Genomic DNA, 21,627 nt, shown 5'->3' on the forward strand with positions numbered 1-21,627 from the left:
GATCCAGACACACCATGAAAGTGGTTTCAAGTTACAAGTAAATACTGGAGTGCTTATCTCGGTAACTTTAACTGGACAAAGTCATAAAACAAATGGAAAAGTATACCCTTTAATGCTATGCAATACCTAGTCTTAGAGTTCTTGAGAAATATCCATTACTCTGTCCCAATTATTCCGTTTTCTTTCAACTGAAGGAATAGCTATAAAATAAAGATACTAAGAGTCAGCTAAATCCTCCTTCAAATAAAATAAATAAAACACACAGAAGAGAATATCTCTAGTTAAAAACCTTCAAAGGATGACGATCGTCCATGTCCAGGCCACATAATCCCAGTTTTAACCATTAATGCCTGGTCCTGTTTTTCACATCCAAGTTAATTTCCTAATCTTGTTAGAACTTTCATTTAGTTCAACAGAGATGGAAATAGATTTTTAAATTAAGATTTAAGATCAGATTATTATACCACTTCACAGTATTCACATTTTAAGATTGATTATTATACATGGGAAGAAGTGTTACTTGCTAGCCACCAACCTTTCTTGGGTGGTATGACTATATTTCACCCTGTACCAATTTATAAACTGGGTTTAATTATGCATGAGTGTGTGCACATAATTGTATCTTGTTAAGCATTTTTTTGCTAAGTTTTTGATAAACAGCCAATCGTGGCATGTCATCAAAGCCTGAGAAGACTAAATAAGAAGATTGTTTAGCAGGAATTTAAATATATTCGTGTTTGAAAGAATCATTAGAATGTTTTCCTTAGTCTTGATGCATTTGGTAGTTCTATCATCAACACTTGTATGTAGTGTTTATTCCAAATTGTTGCAAATATATATATTTTGAAGTTTGTTTAGTAAGGGTCAGGGAATGTAATGAAGTGCCAAAAATTCCACTTGACCTACGTACTCTACAGTCAACAGAAAAGCACTCCATTTTTGCAGAGCTCTGAGTTAAATGCACTCCTCAAAGCAGATCAGCTATCAACTGGGAAAGCTTAATGCAGCACAGTTGGACTAGAAGGTGGATGCAGAATTTTTAAAGGATTGTGATTATATTAAGCATAAGGTTGCCCAGTGGCTGCACAGGCTGACTAGTCTCAGAGTCCAGAGTCTTCATTCTTAATCAAACTCAAGGTCAAGTTCTATGCATCTGCTATCATAACTTAAGACCAGGAATCCGGAATAAGCTATCATCTCAAGATCCCATCAGCCAGAAACCTTTATTAATAGCCATTCTCACAAATTGACATTACACTGATAGGCCCTGGAAGGTTCTCTGGTACCTTCTGAATCATCATATAAATGGCAAAACTGTCTCTATAAAATACAAGTGTCAAATGCATTTTCCTATAGCCTGCCTCTTTGGAAAGGCAGAGAGGCAGAGTGAAGATGAAGTTAATGGGAAGGAGGACCTAGCACGATGGTTTACTTGCCGATGGGTAGTAGTTGGTGGTTGAGAGCCAATAAAGAAGTTAAATAATAACTAGGGAATCATTAACCTTTTATGAACCAGAAAATTGCATGATGTGCTCAGTGTTAATGTAAGAGTCATCTGACAGCAGAGTATAATATGAAAGAGGTAGAAAGAGGAGAGAACCCAGGAGGCCCCAGGGGAGTTGCAATTGGAGTTATGGACGTCAAAAGGAAAGAAATGGCCAAAATCTTGAGATTTTTAAAAGGAAAAGTCCACACAGTTTTCACTTATCTCATTAGTCTCCCATATCCAGTCAGCCATAGAGAAACGTCTGCGATTTCAATGATGAGTACTTATGAAAATAGCCCCCGATAGCATTACTTTTTAAAGCAAAATGAGACATTGTTTAGAAGGGTGCCCTTTTCTCTATTTTCCAAAAACAGACATGGGAAAGAAGATGACGAGGTTGTAGAAAACTAATGAAATAGGGTGAATCCGATTTTGGCGGGTGTGTATTAATCAAGCCATCTGTATGCTGCTGGTTGGGATGGACAGCCAACATGTCGGAAAACCTGTATATGTAACATATCTCGAGAATGCAGACTTTTCAAAGTTTCATACCTTTAAAACCAGTCACATAGAGGAGAAAAGTTTATGCAGATAAAATTGTCCATGGCAGCACTGTTTGCAACAGTGAACATTTGGAAATAATGTAAGCGTTCAGTGATAGGGGAGGGTTATGTAGAACAGGATACATCATATTGGCTTAGTAAAGTATAGTTCATGGTTTTTATTTTCTTTCTGCTTCAACTTGGAGAAATGCTGTGTTAAATGTTAAATAAAATCAGAGATACAGTCTTTTGCATAGTCAAAGTGAGCATAATTATAAATATGGGAAAAACGTTGTGAATGTAGAAAAGACTATAAAAATTTTTACTAAAATGTTAATATTCCTTTCTTTGAGTTGTTGGATTGTGAGAGTTTTGTTCCTGTGTTTCTTTCTCCCCTCTAATAATGGTATAGGAGGAGACTTCGAGGTTAAGGGAACAAAGAAACCAGACTTTGAAGTTAGGCTGACCTGAATGCGAGTCTTGGCTCTGCCACTTACTGGAGGTGTAACCTTGGCCAAGTAATTCAACTCTAAGCTTCCATTTTGTCATCTGTCAAAGGGAGATTATAATAGAGCTTATTTCTGTAGTGAGGAGTATATGAATAATGCTTTTGAAGAGTCTTGCATAGTACTTAGCACATAAGTACTAAACATTTTACATCAATGTATTATTTTTACATGTATTATATTACATGTATTGTTACAGTATTATTTTATAATGAGGGAAATATAAAATAATTATTAATGAAATAAATATAGCAAGAATTACCAAGGCAGTGCAGGCTAAATTAGTGCTAAATTTCCTGATTTCCAGAAAATTCTTTATCCCACCCTCAGGATCTTTTTCCAAAACTTGAGTTTCCTTACTGTCCTGACTCAGCCAGTTTCCCAGAGTCCCAGTGAGACTATTTCACATGTTTGACAAGCTATATCACACCCCCATTCTCATACTCAATCCCCACTCTTTTCTGTCTCAGACTCCCTGTCAGCCTGGCTGGCATATTGTCCCCTGGTCTTAGTTCCAACTCTTTTCACCCTCCAAGTGATAGTTTGCTAATGTGATCATCTAGTCTGCCTGCCTTTGGGGCAGGCATAAGGAAATTGGAAATAGGCACAGGTCTCCCTATGCCTCTTATGAAGAGCCTCCTCTGTTAGAAGAGTCTCCCTAGGAGACTTCTAGTTCTTTTGCTTTGTTGTATAACTTCTCAGAGTGATTTTCATGATCAGAATTTCCTGCCAAGACAAACAGAACACCAGCTTTATGAAAGCCTAGTAAGTAAGAGATTTTCAAGCCAGCAGGGCCATACTCTATGTCCCAGTCACCAATATAAACACTCCTAAAATCTTATCAACTACATATTCACCTGGAATTTTATCAACTACATATCCACCTAGGCCTGGTGCTGCCCTTTGGAAGTACTAGAATTTTTGTTGTCATGACTATTAGTAAAGTATTCTAGATATTGCTGAAGTCTTTTTCCACATTTTCATTTCCATGATAAAAATAATACATAATTATGGAAAATTTAGAAAATAAATAAAGTCTTCCCACAGAGCTAAATTTAACTAGTTAGCCAGATTTCCTTTGTGGCATGCATTTTGGAAGCCAAAACAATCTCAAATTTGTGAGGAGGGATAAGAACTCAAAAGAACTTTTATGTACACATTATGCATGTACATATTACTCAGAGAAAATCAAAATGTCTTAGAAATGGGCAACTTTTAGTAATGACTTAGGAAGTAATGTTATTTGTTGATTTTTAAAAATAGCTTTGGAAGAATATATTAGCTGCAGATTTTAGGTGCAAATAAACATTATTATTATAGGAGACTTGCACTTTGTAAAATAGGTTGAAAGGAAAGTTAAAATCTTCCCTTTTGCATTGACTCTAAGAAAGTTGTCCAGCTGTTCATAGAATTCCAAGGTGAAAAAATGATATGGCTGAATAGACAAATCTCATGGACGAATGCCAATTGAATGCCTCGTTGAAACTGTTGAGCTGGGGCTATTTTGTGAAAGTAACCCGATATTTAAAGCTTCTCTGTGGTCTTCATGGATATTAAATAAAATATTCTACAAAAGCATGTCAGAGGCAACTTAAATGATAATGACCCAGAAATATAAGGGTTGTATCAGAAAACAAACAATGGAGACAAAATAACTCATCCACCCTGTCTTTAAAATGGCACTGTAGGTATTTCTGATGTTTTGGTGGGGAGAAATTAGATATGGTTAAAGAATGGACTTCAAAGCCCACAGTCATCACCGTTCTCTCTGGTCATCAGGGGCCATGCTGGTGACGCTCTCTGTTTCCCACCCAGGCCTCTGAATGCTCAGCTCCGCTGTGCTTTTGAGCCCGGTATGTTTTTCTGTGCTGTCTTCTGGCATTCCATTCTTTTTCTGTACACTTTGGTCTTTCACCCAACCACAATACCTGATATCCAAAGACTTGCAGACATGGGTATTTTTACTGGAAAATGAGGAACCTGTGCAAATTATTATTTTCTTTTACTCTCTTTTTTTTCCCCCCTCCTTTCCTGTGGGGCAGGGGTTGCGAGTTGTTTGAAATAAGCCAGAAGCTTCCTACCTCCTTTGCTTGTGTATTTGAAATGGCACCCTAGTCATTTTGAAGAGCTAATGTACTTCCTATGGGCCTGAAATTTCTCAACTGGACTCCCATGGCAGAATTTGGCCTGGTAGTTAAGAAAATTAATTACTCTGATTGCGAGGGTGAAGCAATAGTTCCCAACTCCCCATAGTAATCATTAAAATGTCACCTACTTAGGAGACATCTTGGCATGGGATTTATAAGGTTTGTGAGCTGAGGACTAAGGTTCAATGATCCTTCCAGCAGTGCCTCCTTGTTCTAGAGGAAGGCTGTGGGAGATAAGGTTTTAAGACGGGAGTGAAATTACTACTTTAGATCTTTAGATTTAACATTTGAATGGTAACATTTACCACTGAAAAATAGGAAACAACAAAACCTAAAGTTGCTACCGTGCCATCTATCATTGTTGCCTCTATTGTTAAGTGATGGCCAACGGCAAGAGGGTATTTCCCTCAGGAGAGGTAACATTTTTAAGTTGCCTCACCCTTCTCTACTATGAATCTTGGCCTTTAACCTAATGGAAAGAATTTGGAATCAGATGTAGTCTCAGGGCCCAATCTCAGCCCTAAGAAACCATACAACATTAAGAAAATCTTTCAAAGTCTATACCCATCTCTTTTGTTCAGGTGTGAATTAAGTCAAATAAATTCATATTTGTGAAAATGTTTGGTAACTGTAAAATTCTACCTACGAATTCCTTCTGGAAGTCTCAAATGAGTGCCTGCTATATTCCAGGCGTGAACAAAATCCGGAGTTGGAAAAGTGTGGACCACAGGCCACACTCAGCCTGCCTTCTGTTTTTGTCAATAAAGTTTTATTGAAACACACATCTATGTGTTTATGTTTTGCCTATGGCTGCTTTCATGCTACAATGGCAAGAGGTCACAATGAGTCATAACAAGGTACATAAGGTCAAAAATATTTACCATCTGACCCTTCACAGAAAAACATTGCTGACCCTTCAACTCAATGTTAAAGGCATAAAGAGGATTCCTACCCTCACATATCTTATCATCTCCTGAGGCAGATAAGTTAGTAAACAATTATAATAAATATGATGTAATATCTAAAATGCTATGAAAATTCTAGGCAGCAGCTGAAATTTAGCTTAGGAAAATCAAAGGATGCCCCCCAGAGGACATGAAACAAGCTATCTTTAAGGATGTTGGCTTGGCAGACAACAGACCTACTACAGGGAGAGACAATACTCTGTACAAGAACATGGAAGAGAACTGCAATGTGGTAAAGAAATGGCGAGTCCTCTGGAAGGATTAGAGAATTCAGAATTATGAAAAGAATAAACAGTGGCAGATTATGAGCCTCGAATGTTGTAAACAAGTTAAATTGTGAAGAACACCATACAGTCTGATAAGGAGCTTGAAATTCTTTCTGTAGACTAAGCACTGTCGCTCACTCATTTAATCCTAGCACTTTCAGCGGTTGAGAAGGGAGGATTGCTTGAGCTCAGGAATTCCAGATCAGCCTGGGCAACATAGTGAGAATTCATCTCTACAAAACATTAAAAAATTAGCCAGACACTATGGCATGCATCTGTAGTCCCAGCTACTCAAGTGCTTGAGACAGGAAGATCACTTGAGCCCAGGAGGTTGGAGGCTACAGTGACCTATGATGTTGCCACTGCACTCTAGGCAACAAAGCAAGATCATGTCTAAAAAAAACCAAAAAAACAAAAAAACAAAAAAACAAAAAAAAAAAAAACCTGTAGACATTAGGAAAATCACTGAAGGATCTGAAGTGGAGAGGTAAGGTAATGAAATTTGTATTCATAAAGACCACAGTTTTTATAAGAGTGAAGGACAGTTTGTAGAAGGGCAACACCAGAAGTAGGGAAAACAGTGAAGATGCTGCTATAGTAGTCCAAGCTAGAGATCCCCAGCTAAGGGAGCGATAGGGAGAAAGGGGGAAAGGGATGGATACAAGAGGCATTGAAGAGGTAGATGCAACAGAACATGTGCACCAAGTACATACGAGAGGTAGGAAGACAAAGGATTCCAGGAGGGCACCCAGATTTTGAATTAGCCGAATGGTGATATCCTTAACTTACATTTCACATAGGAAAAGGACCAAATTGGAGTCATGAAAAAAGCAGAAATTTTGTTAACATAATGTGACTTGCTCATTGTTATATTCTATTAGCAAAATCCGGTTGAGAATAAGAAATATATGTTGAGAATGCAAGAAAGGTGATTGAGATCTAGGGCCAAATTTTGGAGTTCTTGGTTTAAAGATGGCAATGGGGTAAGGTCATGAATACCTCCAAGGGACCATGTGAACCCAGAAGAGAGTCAAGGACAGATTCCTAGAGACTTCTAACATTGAATGGGTGGTCAGAGAAAGAGATACCAGGAAAAGAGTCTGAGAATGGCATGCATGTTGATAGAAGAAAACATTTGGCAAGAGCAAAGATATATTTTGTGACTAAAACTACTCATTACAAAAGGAACACCTAGAATAACCTCAGCTTAACCAGACATTGGGCAGAATTTATAACAATGACCAGCTACTGTTCTTGCCTTCACCCTTCAGCTTTTTAAAAAACACAGGAATAAATATAATCTAGCAGGGAAAAAAAATGATATTCTATAGCATAGCCATATCCTGAAAATACTGATGAAAATGGAAATTATAAAGAACTAACCTGGCCTCTTCTGTTCTTAGAGCACTGGCTCCAGAAGGGCAGAAATTTGTGTCATTTTGATTCCTGCTATATCCCCTAGTACCATGTGCTACTATTACAGATACTCAATAATTTTTGTTGAACAAATGGAATCTCATTACTTCATTGAACAAGATGATAATCTAATAGCCAGTGAGTGGTTCCAGGTAAGATCAACTTCATAAGCCTAGAGTATTAGTCCGTTTTCATGCTTCTGATAAAGACATACCCAAGACTGGGAAGAAAAAGAGGTTTAATTGGACTTACAGTTCCATGTGGCCAGGGAGGCCTCAGAATCATGGCAGGAGGCAAAGACACTTCTTATATGGCAGCAGCAAGAGAAAATGAAGCAGCAGAAAAAATGGAAACCCCTGATAAACCTATCAGATCTCGTGAGACTTATTCACTATCACAAGAATAAGCACAAGAAAGACCAGCCCCCATGATCAAATTACCTCCCGCTGGGTCCCTCCAGTAGCACATGGAAGTTCTCAGAGATACAATTGAAGTTGAGATTTGGGTGAGAACACAGCCAAACATATCATTCCACCCCTGACCCTCCAAATCTCATGTCCTCACATTTCAAAACCAATCATGCCTTCCCAACAGTCCCCCAAAGTCTTAACTCATTGCAGCATTAACCCAAAAGTTCACAGTCCAAAGTCTCATCTGAGACAGGGCACGTCACTTCTGTCTATGAGCCTGTAAAATCAAAAGCAAGCTAGTTACTTCCTAGATACAAAGAGGGTACAGGTATTGAGTAAATAGAGCCATTCCAAATGGGAGAAATCAGCCAAAACAAAGGGGTTACAGGTCTCATGCAAGTCCAAAATCCAGTGGGGCAGTCAAATTTTAAAGCTCCAAAATGATCTCTTTTGACTCCAGGTCTCACATTCAGGTCACACTGATACAAGAGGTGGGCTCTCATGGTCTTAGACAGCTCTGCCCCTGTGGTTTTACAAGGTACGGCCTCCCTCCTGGCTGCTTTCACAGGCTGGCATTGAGTATCTGCAGCTTTTCTAGGTGCACAGTGTAAGCTGTCAGTGGATCTACTATTCTGGGGTCTGGAGGATGGTGGCCCTCTTTTCTCACAGCTCCACTAGGCAGTTCCCCAGTGTGGGGACTCTGACCCCACATTTCCCTTCTACACTGCCCTAGCAGAAGTTCTCCATGAGAACCCTGCCCCTGCAGCAAACTTTTGCCTAGGCATCCAGGTGTTTCTATACATCTTAAATGTAGGCAGAGATTCCCCAACCTCAATTCATGACTTCTGTGCACCCACAGGCTCAACACCACATGGGAACTGCCAAGGCTTGGGGCTTCCACCCTCTGAGGCCACAGCCCAAACTCTATGTTGGCCCCTTTCAGCCATGGCTGGAGTGGCTGGGATGCAGGGTACCATATCCCTAGGCTGCACATAGCACAGGGACCCTGGGCCCAGCCCATAAAACCACTTTTTCCTCCTGGGCCTCTGGGCCTGTGATGGGAGGGGCTGCCATGAAGGTCTCTGACATAGCCTGGAGACATTTTCCCATGGTCTTTGGGATTAACATTAGACTCCTTGCTACTTATGCAAATTTCTGCAGCTGGCTTGAATTTCTCCCCAGAAAATGGGTTTTTCTTTTCTACTACATTGTCAGGCTGCAAATTTTCTGAACTTTTATGCTCTGTTTCCCTTTTAAAACAGAATGCTTTTAACAGCACCTAAGTCACCTTTCGAATGCTTTGCTGCTTAGGAATTTCTTCCACCAGATACCCTAAGTCATCTCTCTCAAGTTTTAAAGTTTCACAAATCTCTAGGGGCAAAGGCAGAGTGCCACCAGTCTCTTTGCTAAAACATAACAAGAGTTATCTTTGCTCCAGTTCCCAACAAGTTCCTTATCTCCATCTGAGACCACCTCAGCCTGTACCTTATTGTTCATATCGCTATCAGCATTTTTATCAAAGCCATTCAACAAGTTTTTAGGAGGTTCCAAACTTTCCCACATTTTCCTGTCTTCTTCTGAGCCCTCCAAACTGTTCCAACCTCTGCCTGTTACACAGTAAAAAGTCACATCCACATTTTTAGATATCTTTTCAGCAACACCCCACTCTACTAGTACCAATTTACTGTGTCAGTCCATTTTCAAGCTGCTGATAACGACATACTCAAGGCTGGGAAGAAAAAGAGGTTTAACTGGACTCACAGTTCCAATGGCTGGGGAGGCCTCAGAATCATGGCAGGAGGTGAAAGGCGCTTCTTGCATTGTGGAGGCAAGAGAAAATGAGGAAGATGCAAACACAGAAACCTCTGATAAACCCATCAGATCTTGTGAGACTTATTCACTATCATGAGAATAGCATGGGAAAGACCAGCCCCCATGATTCAATTACCTCCCCCTGGGTCCCTCCCACAAGACACAGGAATTCTGGGAGATACAATTAAAGTTGAGATTTGGGTGGGAACACAGCCAAACCATATCACCTGGAATCTTAGAAACTTGGTATTTTCAGACTATTACTAGGGAATATTCTATCTTAAGAGTATGGGTAAGCAAATTCTTCCTTCAAGTTTATCTCCCCTCACCTGATACTCTTCTTTTCATCCTGACAAAGAAGCAGAGCTCTTCTGATCGTAAAAATAATAATAATAATCTTTTTAATGGGGTTGTTTTCTTGTAAATTCATTTAAGTACCTTATAGATGCTGGATATTAGACCTTTGTCAGATGGAGAGATTGCAAAAATTTCTCCCATTCTCTAGGTTTTCTGTTCACTCTGATGATAGATTGTTTTGCTGTGCAGAAGTTCTTTAGTTTAAATCAGATCTCATTTGTCAATTTTTGCTTTTGTTGCCATTGCTTTTGGCATCTTCATCATGAAATCTTTGCCTATGTCTATGTCCTGAATGATATTGTCTAAATTTTCTTCTATGGCTTTTATAGTGTGGGGTTTTACATTTAAGTCTTTCATCCATCTTGAATTTATTTTTAAATATGGTATAAAGAAGGGGGGGGGTCCAGTTTCAATTTTCTGCATGTGGCTAGCTAGCACCATTTATTAAATAGGGAATCCTTTCAAACAACACACATTGGGTCCTATTGGAAGGTGGTGGGGTGTGGATGGGAGGAAGGAGAGCATCAGGAAGAACAGCTAATGAATGCTGGGCTTAATACCTAGGTTATGGGAAAATCTGTGCAGCAAACCACCAATCGCATGCATTTACCTACATAACAAACCTGCATATCCTGCATAGTTACTCCTGAACTTAAAAGCTGGAAAAAAGAGACACTGTTAATACTAAGACTGCATGTTAAAAGGGTGCAAGCACTATAATGAACGAGTTCTGAAAGAGGTTGGCCACACCAAGGGAGACTCAGTCAGGGAACCTGTGACCACCCATCAGTGATGGGTGGAGCCTGTTAGATCAATTACTGCAATACGTAGTAAGATTGCCAGTTTCTCTGGTTTCTTGATTATCTGGGATTAGTAGCGAAATTTGAAATACAAAAATTTATTTTTACATCTTCTGTCATAATTCTCACTAGTAAATAACTTCTACCACTTCTAGCTCCTATCAGGTCAACCCCAGCTTACTTGTCCATCATTTGAGATCCAATATTGTCATACTACCTTGAATTATTTAGCATATGATGAAAAAAAAAATCACCTTGATTTAAAAAGCTTGCCCTCTGCTTTTAAGTGTATAAAGAAATTTGGTTCCCTTGTTTTATGGAGCAAACTTCAAAGTGGAAGGGAGAAAAAAAATCAAGCAGACCTCAAGTCACCTGATTTCCAGTCCACTAAACCACACTCTGCTTTCTTGCCAATACCAATACTCGATTGTGTTTCCAGGGAAGGAGGGATGGTAAAACAAAGAGTGAGAAAGCTGAGCCAACTGTGATAGAGGCACAGGCCAATCCCTCAGACTCCCTTTTTCTAATTGAACACCAGATATAATCCCAGCCTTTTAAATAAAATTACCTAATTAATCCTAATTAATTAGTGAGCCCTTATATTTATAGAAGGGGTTTTCTTAGTGTCTGTCTTCTCACCCTCCCCACTTTCCTGCCTCTACTACATTCTATCTAAAAAGAAGACTTTCATTTTTAGGGGTTCTTTTTACAAACAGTTTCCATGTCAACATTTATTAATGCTTGCGTGTGTGTGTATGTGTGCGCGTGCATGCCTGCGTATATATACTTAGAAAGAGCACGTTTTTTTAGAAGGCAGTAATGGTGCTGCCTTTTATCACCTTCTTTCTCCTCTTTAAATGGAAAGCACTGAACCCAGATGCCCAACCACGGAAGATATTCTTCCAGAAGCAGCATCTGGCTTCCTGGCAAGCCCTTCAGGCGAGTTGTTTGGGGAGCATTGCTGTTGTCTCTCTGTCTGTCACGTGTATCGGATACCATGGCCTCTCTGGCTGGCATGTCCCAGCAGCTGCCAATTCCTTTCAGTTCACCTTTAATTCTGAGAAACTAGTTTCCTCATTTTCATTTCTTACTGGACTTATTTTTCTCCCCACTGCCCATAAGAATTCCAGGACAAACCTAAGTCCTCACTGCTTTCTGCCGGTCAACTTACTTTCCAGACCTCTGTCTTTTGAACCCAAGTGAAAACCTCAGCCATTTACTCCTACATTAAAATAGGTTATTTTAAATAATATTTCTTAGCCACTTCTTGTCAGCAAAGCTCCTTGTAAACTGTGGAGCTGTTCCCTGAAAAGAAAAACAAAACATTCCATCCGAGTCATTTATTCTGGTCTATACACAAGACATGAAAGTGTTCTTGACATTTGTGTATTATTTAGTTAAATCATATTGGCTCCCCACATCCTTGTCACACCATGAACAAAAGAGCATCACAGGGCTGGGAAAGACGAGACCATGCTGCATTTAGTCAAGGCTGTGCAGCATTTACACATAGCACCCGCTCCAGGAAACTGCATTTCTTAAAGCGGCTTTTTTTTTTTTTTTTTACCTGTTAATATATATTTTTTAATTGTGAAGGATCTTCTGGGGTTTTTTATGGATAATTGTTAAGAACACAGAGTCCGATGGTAGCCCACGCAACAGGAAGCACTGACAAGGTGCTGACAAGTCCGGCAGCAGTACCCAGAATGCAGAGGAGAAAGCAGAAATTAGAGCTGCAGGGTGACATCCAGGAATACTTAACACAGGGTATCTGCAAATTTCCATGTCGTTGGGATTTTTTTCTCATGCAAGAAAAAAGTGCATATTATATATGAGATTTCAGTTTTCAAGACTGTAATGTCTAGGCTGAGAAAAGACTGGAGTTGAGCAATGGACAGGAGGAAATCTCAGCCATAAATAATATTTTGTCTGTGGCTAGTAACAGACTCAACCCACACTTGACTTTGAAGCAGTATATAACTAAAACCCTAGGCTTCACTTGAATGAGAGTTCCTAGGGGGCAAAGAAAGGAGGTTAGGGGCTATCTTGGTCAGGCCATTGGGAAAAATCTTTTTTGGAAGTAGCTACAAAACAGTAGAGCTCAAATTTAAGATTAGCATTTTTGAGCCTATTATGTTTCTGCCTCAATGACATTTTTTGGTCTATAATTTTTCCCCAGCTCCATTCATTAATATGTAAAAAGAAAGTTTAAAAATACATGCAGAACTCACAAGCTTTACATTATTGCCCTTGGTATAAAGGTTCCTGTATCTTATTTCTGGTCATTTCTTCTGATCTTCTGTATCCTACCCACATTCTTTTTAACTAAACTGTTTCCTCATACATATTTCCACTGTTCTCTACCTTTCCTCCCAATATTCATCATCCTCTTCAGATTCTTTCTCTTGTCTGTCACTCTAAAAACTTACTTCACATTCAAAACATTGTTGCCTACATCATCTGTCCGGCCATGTATTCGTGAAACAAATACAGGTTGAGTACTTACTTTGTGCTAGATGCTGAGCTGGAAATGAAGACACTTTTACCAGGAAAGCAATAAAGCTCTAGGATCTGGAAGCTTCCCTTGCCACGTCTGGGAGTGTTCACATCCCTCAATCTCATTCTTAATCCCCATTTTCTGGCTCTATATCCCTCCTCTTCTAACAGGAATTTGTAAACCAGCCTATTTTTAACAGGCATTAAGTCGGTCCTTCCACTGGACTAAGTAAACCCCTTCTCTTCTTTCTCATTTCAAAGAGACAAGTAGAATACGTTGGGACAGAACCACTGTAAGGAGTGGGCAAGACATAGGTTGGTCCTCTGGCACTGAAAACACGTCTTTTCCTGCTCTCCATGAACTGATGGTCAATAGACACCTCTTCATAGTCTTCCCTTTATCAATTTTGTACACTCATTTCTTTACTTCATTTATTGATTTTCATTTACCTCCCATAGAGTTTGGGATACGAAAAGATAAATCGCTCCAAATGAACTCTCGTCTAATTAATCTGTGTATCTGTTGTTGGGCATTAAAACAAATTAAATTTGCTTACGTAGTGAAAAGGCATGTAAAGTGATACGTTATACCTAAATCAGAATTTTTTTTCCATTTGGACACTTTATAGCAATCATTTCATATCTCAGAAAAATTCCATTCTCAAACACATCTCTTCTCTGATAACAGCACAACTCTGCCCTCGCAACTCTGCCCTCTTGGCTTCCTGCTCACCCATCTTTTCCACTTTTCTTTCATTTCCAACTGCCATTCCAGAGCCACGTACTTCCCTTGGTGCTAACTTTTAAGTCAACAGAAAGGAATTCCATTCTCTCTCCTGGTGCCACATTTCCTATTTAGGGCCAAATATTCCCCACAGAGATATTAAGGCATTTTACTGCTAGTTTACATGTCCCACTATATTTTTCTAACTAGTGGGAAAAAAGAAAGAAATGCATGCCCTGCTCTCTCTGACCTCATCCTTCTTTCATATCACATTTAAAATAACCAATTCCTGGAGTGGCAAGCTCTTAAAGCAATTCATACTTCCCTGGCAATCACAGAAATTTACCCTTCATCTTGGCAGAGGAAGGCCTATTTCTTCCACCTGTTGTCACATTCTTTTTATTCTCTGCATGGGTTTCCCGGACACACACCCTATAATAGGTTAGATAAGGTTAGAAGCAGGTGACTACATAGAGAATCTAAATAAATGTTCATTGTCGTGTACTAGGAATTTCTGTTCCAAAGCACTTTTTTTCCAAGAAATGGTAATATGTAGAAAATTGGCCTGCAATTGTATATAGGATTGTGGATACTGGGGAGAGTGGAGGCGGGGAAGATGATGACCAGAGAGAGCGTTTTGTTCATCATGAACGCAGCTACCTGAAAAACACCAGCTAATTAGCAGTCTGTAGCCACACAACACAGCAGTTTAGTACAAGAAGTGAACAATACTTTACCTAATTGAAACTACAGAGCAGACTTAGGTAGGCTGCATGCAATTACACAGATTGGAAGTCAGCCAGGACGCCGAGGTTAACAATCCCTTCACTCACAAAAAGCACCACGGGAACTTTAATGACCACAAGTGGTAAGGGCCGCTATCCTACATCCCAACGAAAGGCCTCGCCTCTCACAACCCAGACCCCATCGGAAGAGCCTAATGGCGTCAACTAATTGCTAGAAAAAAAGACTGCCCTCTATCGACGCAGATGCACCTGTGCTGTGTGACTCATTCACCAAGCACAGGAAACACTTTAAAGTACTAGGGCGAAAGGGGATTCGAATGATTGAGGGCATCGAGGGGGTCAAGTGGTAGACAATGGGAACTGTGACGTCTCCTCTGCCTGCCGGTCCCGTGGCCAGCACTTCTGCTACATGGGCATCCCTAAAAGAGGCTCAGGACTTCCCAAACTTCAGTGTGCTCACAAACCAAATCACCTAGCAATCTTGTTAAAAAATGCAAATTATGATTCAGGAAGTCTGGGATGGGGCCTGAGATTCTGTACAGAGAACAAGGTGCCACTGTTGCCGACGGTCTGTGGACCACACTTTCAGAACAGGATCTAAAGACAAGAAACAGGAGGAGGGAAGATGTTCTCTGTGACCAAGAAAGCAAAGTCTGCGCTAAAAGAAAGAGGACTTTAACATGGGATTTGATGCCCAGAATTATCAGGTTTGCATCATTTGTCCTAGGAACTAAATGAAGCAGAAACATGGAGTGTCCAAAATAATAATCCAATCCAAAACCCACTCTCAGAATGGCTTTTTCCATAGGGAGAAGAAAGGGTAAAGAACTTGGTCTCTGAATGTGCTTTATAAATGAGGTGCCTACTCTGCAAAGTGTCAAGCTGTAGTGCTGTAGCAGGGGGATACCAGCAGTGGTCTGTCAGGACCTGCAAGAGCCACAAGTGTCTGACTCTCAAGATGAATCGAGAAGACAAGATGGCAGAATGCAGATTGTCAGAGCTTAACCTATGAATAAGGATGGGAGTAACAATTTTCCTTCAAATGTTTGCAAAATAAAATCAAAGTTGTTGAAAAACATGGACCTTTTTAAACTTTTTTCTTTTTCCTTTTTTTTTTTTTTTTTGAGATGGAGTCTCGCTTTGTCGCCCAGGCTGGAGTGCAGTGGCACGATCTTGGCTCACTACAACCTCCGCCTCCTGGGTTCAAGCAATTCTCCTGCCTCAGCCTGCCGAGTAGCTGGGACTACAGGCGCCTGCCACCACGCCCAGCTAATTTTTTGTATTTTAGTAGAGACAGGGTTTCACCGTGTTGCCCAGGCTGTTCTCAAACTCCTGAACTCAGACAATCCACTCTCGTCGGCCTCCCAAAGTGCTAGGATTACAGGCTTAAACTTATATTATGCAAACATGGTTTATTGCTCTGCTACCTAGACTTCCATAATAAAGCCTCAAAATAGCCTTAAAAACTTAATTGTTGGTTAGATTAATTTGTATTCTTTAGTTATTTCCTAAATGCTTTTTATACTAATTTCTACATATTTTGTGACTTCTTAATGATAGAATTCACTTTAGATGCTTGAAAAGAAACACACACACGCGCACGGCAAGACCCAATTAATCACTGGTGGGTGCAGTATGGTTTTCTACGTTTAGACATGCTGCAAACATGTTGTAAACTAGATAAGGCTGGAGTTTAAGTATACATTTATCCTAATATATACCTCATCAGTATAGCTGTAAAAAATGCCATTACTTGCCAACAATATATAAATTTAAGATATCCTTCAAAATGTATCATTTGAAGTGTTCAGCTACCTAAAGCTGGCATGGCAAAATATATAGACAAGCAGCAGCCCGTAAGCACCAATGAATGAAGTATGCCTATGGAATGCCTGCTCTGTGTTCTATCCTACATTCAGGAAAGTGGGGAAGATAAAAGTATAAAATCGGAAGTCTAAGGTTTTGCCTTTGCAATGCTACTAATGTAACAGGAAGGGAACAAAGCACTTAAGGAAAAAAAAAAAAAAGAAGAGACTAATTAACTGTTAAACAGTATGTGCAGCCTGTAATTCAAATGGGGAGAAATGGGCTGAAAGACTTGAGAAGTCTCCAGTGAAAGGTGGAGCTGGTGGGATTTGGGAAGCACAAGGATGTTCCGTGGAGTGGCTGGAGTAAAACCAAGCAGGAGTGAGCAGCCTGTCCTGTGGCCAGAGGCAAAGGAGAAGGAGAGACCTGAGTGCAGGGTGGGGCCAGGTTATGGGTGGGACTGGCAGAAAAGTTTATTGGAATCTGACATCTCAGGCTATAGGAAACCAAGGCAGGTTACTGAGCAGCCGAAAAATGCAATTTCTGCTTTGGTATTTCAGTACAGTCACACACCACATAATGATACATCCATCGATCATGGACCTTACATGTAGTGGTGGTCCCGTCAGATGATACTGAATTTTTGCTGTGCCTTTTCTATATTTCGATACACAAATACCACTGTGTTACAACTGCCTGCAGTATTCAGTACAGTAACATGCTGTACAGGTTTATAGTCTAGGCTCACTAGCCTAGGTTGTAGTGGGCTATACCTTCTAGGCTTGTGTAAGTACACCCTATGATTTTCACATAACCGTGAAATTGCCTGATGATGAATTTATCAGAATGTATCCCCCTCGTTAAGTGACACACTGCATCTCAAACAACCTATCCATTGGTCCTATGTAAAATGAACTTAGGGATGGAGGGGCTGAAGGAGGAGGCTGGAGCAAAGCCAGAAAGCCAATAGTTCTCTTAACATGACTACGAAGCAATTATTCTGGTGTTGGCTGTGGAGCTCAGTGGGAAGAGAGGAATTCCTAGAGTGGCTTTGAAGTAGGTCAGGAGTATTTGCTGGTACTTTTGATATGATCCTCCAGAAAGGACTGGAAAGAGTCTCAGACAGTGTCAGGGGGTGCAATCTGTAGATTTAAGAGAGTGGTGATGCCACTGATAAAACCAGGTCACCTGTGTACTCTTACTGAGCACCTACTGTATGCCAGGAACTGTTCTAGGATCTTATCACACATCAGTCAACTTAACAAAAACCATCCTTGCCCTCATGCAGGTTAAAAAGGGAAGTCAGTTACAGCATTTTGAGTAGGAATGGCATGAACTGACTTCTGTTTTAAAGGATCACTCTGTTGATAATAGATTCTAGGTGAACAAGAGTAGACACAGAGAAAAAATATGTAAATTATCCAGTTGCCAATTTAATTAGAAAGCAGTATTTGTGGGTGGACAGTGCTGTGTGCATTTGCCTCTGATAGCTTAAGAGAATCTAAAAAACTGGGCTCCAGCCCCAGCTTGAGTGTGAGCTTCCACGGTGACTTCGGGCACGTCACTTCACGTCTCAGCCACTGTTTTTTCATCTCATTGTAGAGATAATACCGAATTTATCTACCTTCGTGAGTGTGTGTGTGTGTGTGTGTGTGTGTGTGTGTGTGTATGTGATCTAATAACATAAAGAAAGTACAAGCTAAGAGTATATACTGTTATTCAAGTTTGGTGCAATTGGAAACCCAAGCAGAGAAACTTGATCTTACATTAAATCCAGTAGATGGAGTGGAGAGGCACTGGATTCAGAAGCAGAAAACCCAAGTTTGCATCCTAGTTTTATGACTCTAACCGTGTCACTTTGGATAACAACTTCTCTGAGTGTCGGTTTCCTCTTCTGTTACAATACCTATACCTCAAAGGACTTTTAGAAAATTCGGTTACATGTGAATGAAAGCCCACTATAAACTCTAAATCATCAAAGAGATGAAGTTGTTTCTTACCGCCCCGTCAGGCTGACTGCAACCACAGATAGCTGTACTACACCTGCTGTAAAATTGTAATTAATCCTTCCTCGTATGTGGGTTAACTTTAATTCCTTCAGAGCAGAAATCATTTTTTCCTGGACCTTGTAGTGTGCCATTGAACTGGTAGAGAGTCAAACAATAGGAGGTATTTAACAAATCATTTTAGCAAGTGGGTGAGTGGAGGTGTGATGTTAAAGGAGGAAATGTAGGTTTGGGAATTAGGTTTTTAGAGGAATATTTCAAACCATGAAAGTGCATGCATTTACCAAGCACGTTCAGAGCCCCTGAAGAAAGGATGGAGTTAAACACAACTTTGAGACAAACATAGTAAGAATAACTAGCCAGCAAAGGAAAAAAAATTAGAAAGTAAATTCACAATGATCAGCATTGTAAGAGCCTGAAGAGCATCATCAAATAATAATTCAGTACACAACTTCTGCTCCAAAAGGATCCAAAAACATTTCAATTTGCTGCTATTTCACAGAAATTTCAGTGAGAAATGTCTAATAACTCCCATCCACTTATCTAATAACCACACTCTAGCACAGAGGTAACTCAAGTTCCTCAGGAGAGCTTCACGATTCAGAAGTTCCTTGTGAATTACTGAAGGATAACAACGTTTTGTCCATTGTAATTTTAATATTAATTTTGTTGTTTGATTACTGTTAATCCACATATAAGTGTTTTTGACCAGAGCATTTGCTTAATCAGAACCTTCTATACTCCATCTAAGTAAAAGAAGTTTTATTGGGAATGAAAGAAAATTGCACATAAAACCTTTTTTCATAGCCTGTTTCTTAAGGACACACTTAGCAGTCAGTCTTGTGACATACCTAGCCAATATCTCCACTGCCTCTCCAAAGCCCACTTCTTTGTGTCTTTTTAACTGACATTTTGGAATTCACCTGAAAACACCAAGAATTTGCCAAGACAAATTTGGCCTGTGGAGAAGACACCATATTCAACACCAATCTGGAGAAAACAACGTAGTCCGCTCTTTTAATTCATTATGATTTTAACATTTATTATCACACCATTATCACACTTTGAGGATTATAACTTGTTCTCAGAAAACTGGCCCCTAGGCAATAAAGAGTTAAGACCAGAGAGTTCACTCCCTGTGCCCTTCCTTTCTTCTTATCACAACCCCTCCCCTCCTTCCCTGTGGTTCCACAAAATGAATAATGCCTTAGACATAGTTTTTGCAATGCTAATATTTGAACAGTAAAAGATACCTTAAGACCTTCATCAAGATTTTTTAAGGCCTCATTTAATGTCAGTGTCAAGGTTCTGTGAGGAATAATTAATATAACAAAACAAGGTCTATGTGCCCATCGATTGCCAGGGAATTTATGCAGGTAACTCATTAATGCCGGCGGGGGTTCAGCGGTAAATCCCGAAGCCTCGATGGGGAAATGGGACCAAATGATTTTTCCCCCTATAAAAAACACAAACAATGACAAGTATAAAAGCAGATAACCTGAATATCTATACAAACAGCTATATGGCTTGTAAAAGTTTTCCATTTACATCCTGTCACCTCTTCTTTGCACATGTATAAAAGATGGGACAATTATTTCAACAAACCTACCCATATAAATCAATGCAGTTTTGCTGTGGGAAGACGGAGTGTTTAAGGCATTTAATATTTCAGCATTGCCAGATTATCACCAGGATCCATTTCGCTTTGTGGTCAAGTGCATGATTAGTACTGTGACAGGGTATTGGCCATTTTCATATGAAGATCTGCAAATCCTAGTAAACAAATACCAGTTGGAAAAATTAAGAACAAGTCTGTGGACTGGAATGCACCCTACTTGTAATGGGAACAAAAAGCTGGCAATCAATTCTAAAGAAAAAGCTAAATCACAGCAGAATGACCTACTTTAAGGCATTTGCCAAAGAGGCAGTGTTTTTAGACAGCTCTTCTGAAGTAGCGTCTTTCTGTCTATGCCATCTGCAGATTTATTACTCTGCCTGAAAAAAACAACCAAAAAAAAAAAAAAAAGCTTTATTTGAATGATACTGAGAGCCTGGTCTATAGGAAAGATTCCAGTATTGTGGGTACCACACCCACACCTACTGATGTGGTCCAAGGTTTTGCTTTAGAGGCACCTAATTAAGAAACCCTGACTCATTTACATGGAGACGTTTGATCTAAATTACACTCCAAACCGCACCAAATTGGGAGCATCTGTGAATGTGAAATGTTTGTTCCCTGTGACGGCTAGAACAGGGCCAGCTCTGGACGGCACATGTTCAAGTGACGAAAAATATTTCACATGTAACGTACTTCTGAGACCCACTTTTCCACTAATAATTCATAGTGAACCTAACCAGTATCTGTACCTCCACAATTATTTCAGGCTGTGAAAAATTATGTCACTATTTTTTTTTTTTGCTGCTGCAAGAAAGAGGTAGAAGACCACCTACTTTGTTCGCTGTCATTGATAAAGGGCCTTAAGTGCAGCCAATAGCAAAAGGCAAACCTGGATAGCACAAATGCTGGTCACTATATAGATATATATATCTCAACTTGGGATCCACAGACACAGAGCAGTGATCTAAAGGGATAAGTCTCAGATACCCACTCCAACACTGCTTTAATTTCTCCAGCCTTTCCACTCAGCTTGCTGGTTCTCAGCAAAGCTTTGCCTTCCAACTCCAATGAGGCTGTACTTGTATGCAAAAGAGCCAGCCTTTAGGATGAGGTGAGAATATTGATAGGGTAGAGGTAGCCTCATCTGCAGTTAGAGGATATATCATTCCCACTGGGTAAAATGTCTAAGAAAGTAAAAAGAAAACATTTCTGCCATTGGATGTGATGAACAGTACTCAGCCTACAGTTCACACGAATGAGTGTTGTATTTCAAGTACAATAAACAGAGTTTTATGGATACAGTCAATCCTGCACTTTGGTACCTGATGGCCACTTTACCTTATTAGGCCATATATCACCTAGATTTCAGTGGGAGTCCAAGGAAAAAGCAAGAAACTTTTAAAAAATAACATCAGGTTCTTTTAAGAAAGATATTAATGCATTTATCTGATATACTGGTTTTTGCAGTAGCTAGAATATTTGAATATATTAATATTTTCAGCAGCAGAGCCCAGGCAGGCCAGT

At 39.8% G+C, this 21,627-nt stretch overlaps 2 protein-coding genes across 18 annotated transcripts in view; one reads left to right on the plus strand and one right to left on the minus strand.

Moving 5' to 3' along the window:
* Window positions 1-21,627, plus strand: part of ARHGAP15 (Rho GTPase activating protein 15) — a 629,485-nt gene that overhangs the window by 566,722 nt on the left and 41,136 nt on the right. The window contains exon 14 of one of the 5 annotated variants that reach the window (XM_005573075.5): window positions 1-21,627. This exon is cut by the window's right edge and continues 35,949 nt beyond it. The exons of the other annotated variants lie outside the window; for them this stretch is intronic. Coding sequence (XP_005573132.1) covers window positions 1-130 — 130 coding nt within the window. The 3' untranslated portion in view covers window positions 131-21,627. 5 annotated transcript variants of the gene reach the window in all.
* Window positions 1-21,627, minus strand: part of LOC135966678 (uncharacterized) — a 267,601-nt gene that overhangs the window by 75,869 nt on the left and 170,105 nt on the right. The window contains exon 1 of one of the 13 annotated variants that reach the window (XM_074008989.1): window positions 7,581-7,683. The exons of 10 other annotated variants lie outside the window; for them this stretch is intronic. In XM_074008989.1, coding sequence (XP_073865090.1) covers window positions 7,581-7,613 — 33 coding nt within the window. In that variant the 5' untranslated portion in view covers window positions 7,614-7,683. Of the gene's footprint in view, window positions 1-7,580; window positions 7,684-21,627 lie in introns of those variants that run through there. 2 more of the 13 variants (XM_074008994.1, XM_074008986.1) reach the window with 2 other exon arrangements.

The sequence above is a fragment of the Macaca fascicularis genome, chromosome 12 (assembly GCF_037993035.2).
Source record: "Macaca fascicularis isolate 582-1 chromosome 12, T2T-MFA8v1.1".
Lineage (NCBI taxonomy): Eukaryota > Metazoa > Chordata > Mammalia > Primates > Cercopithecidae > Macaca > Macaca fascicularis.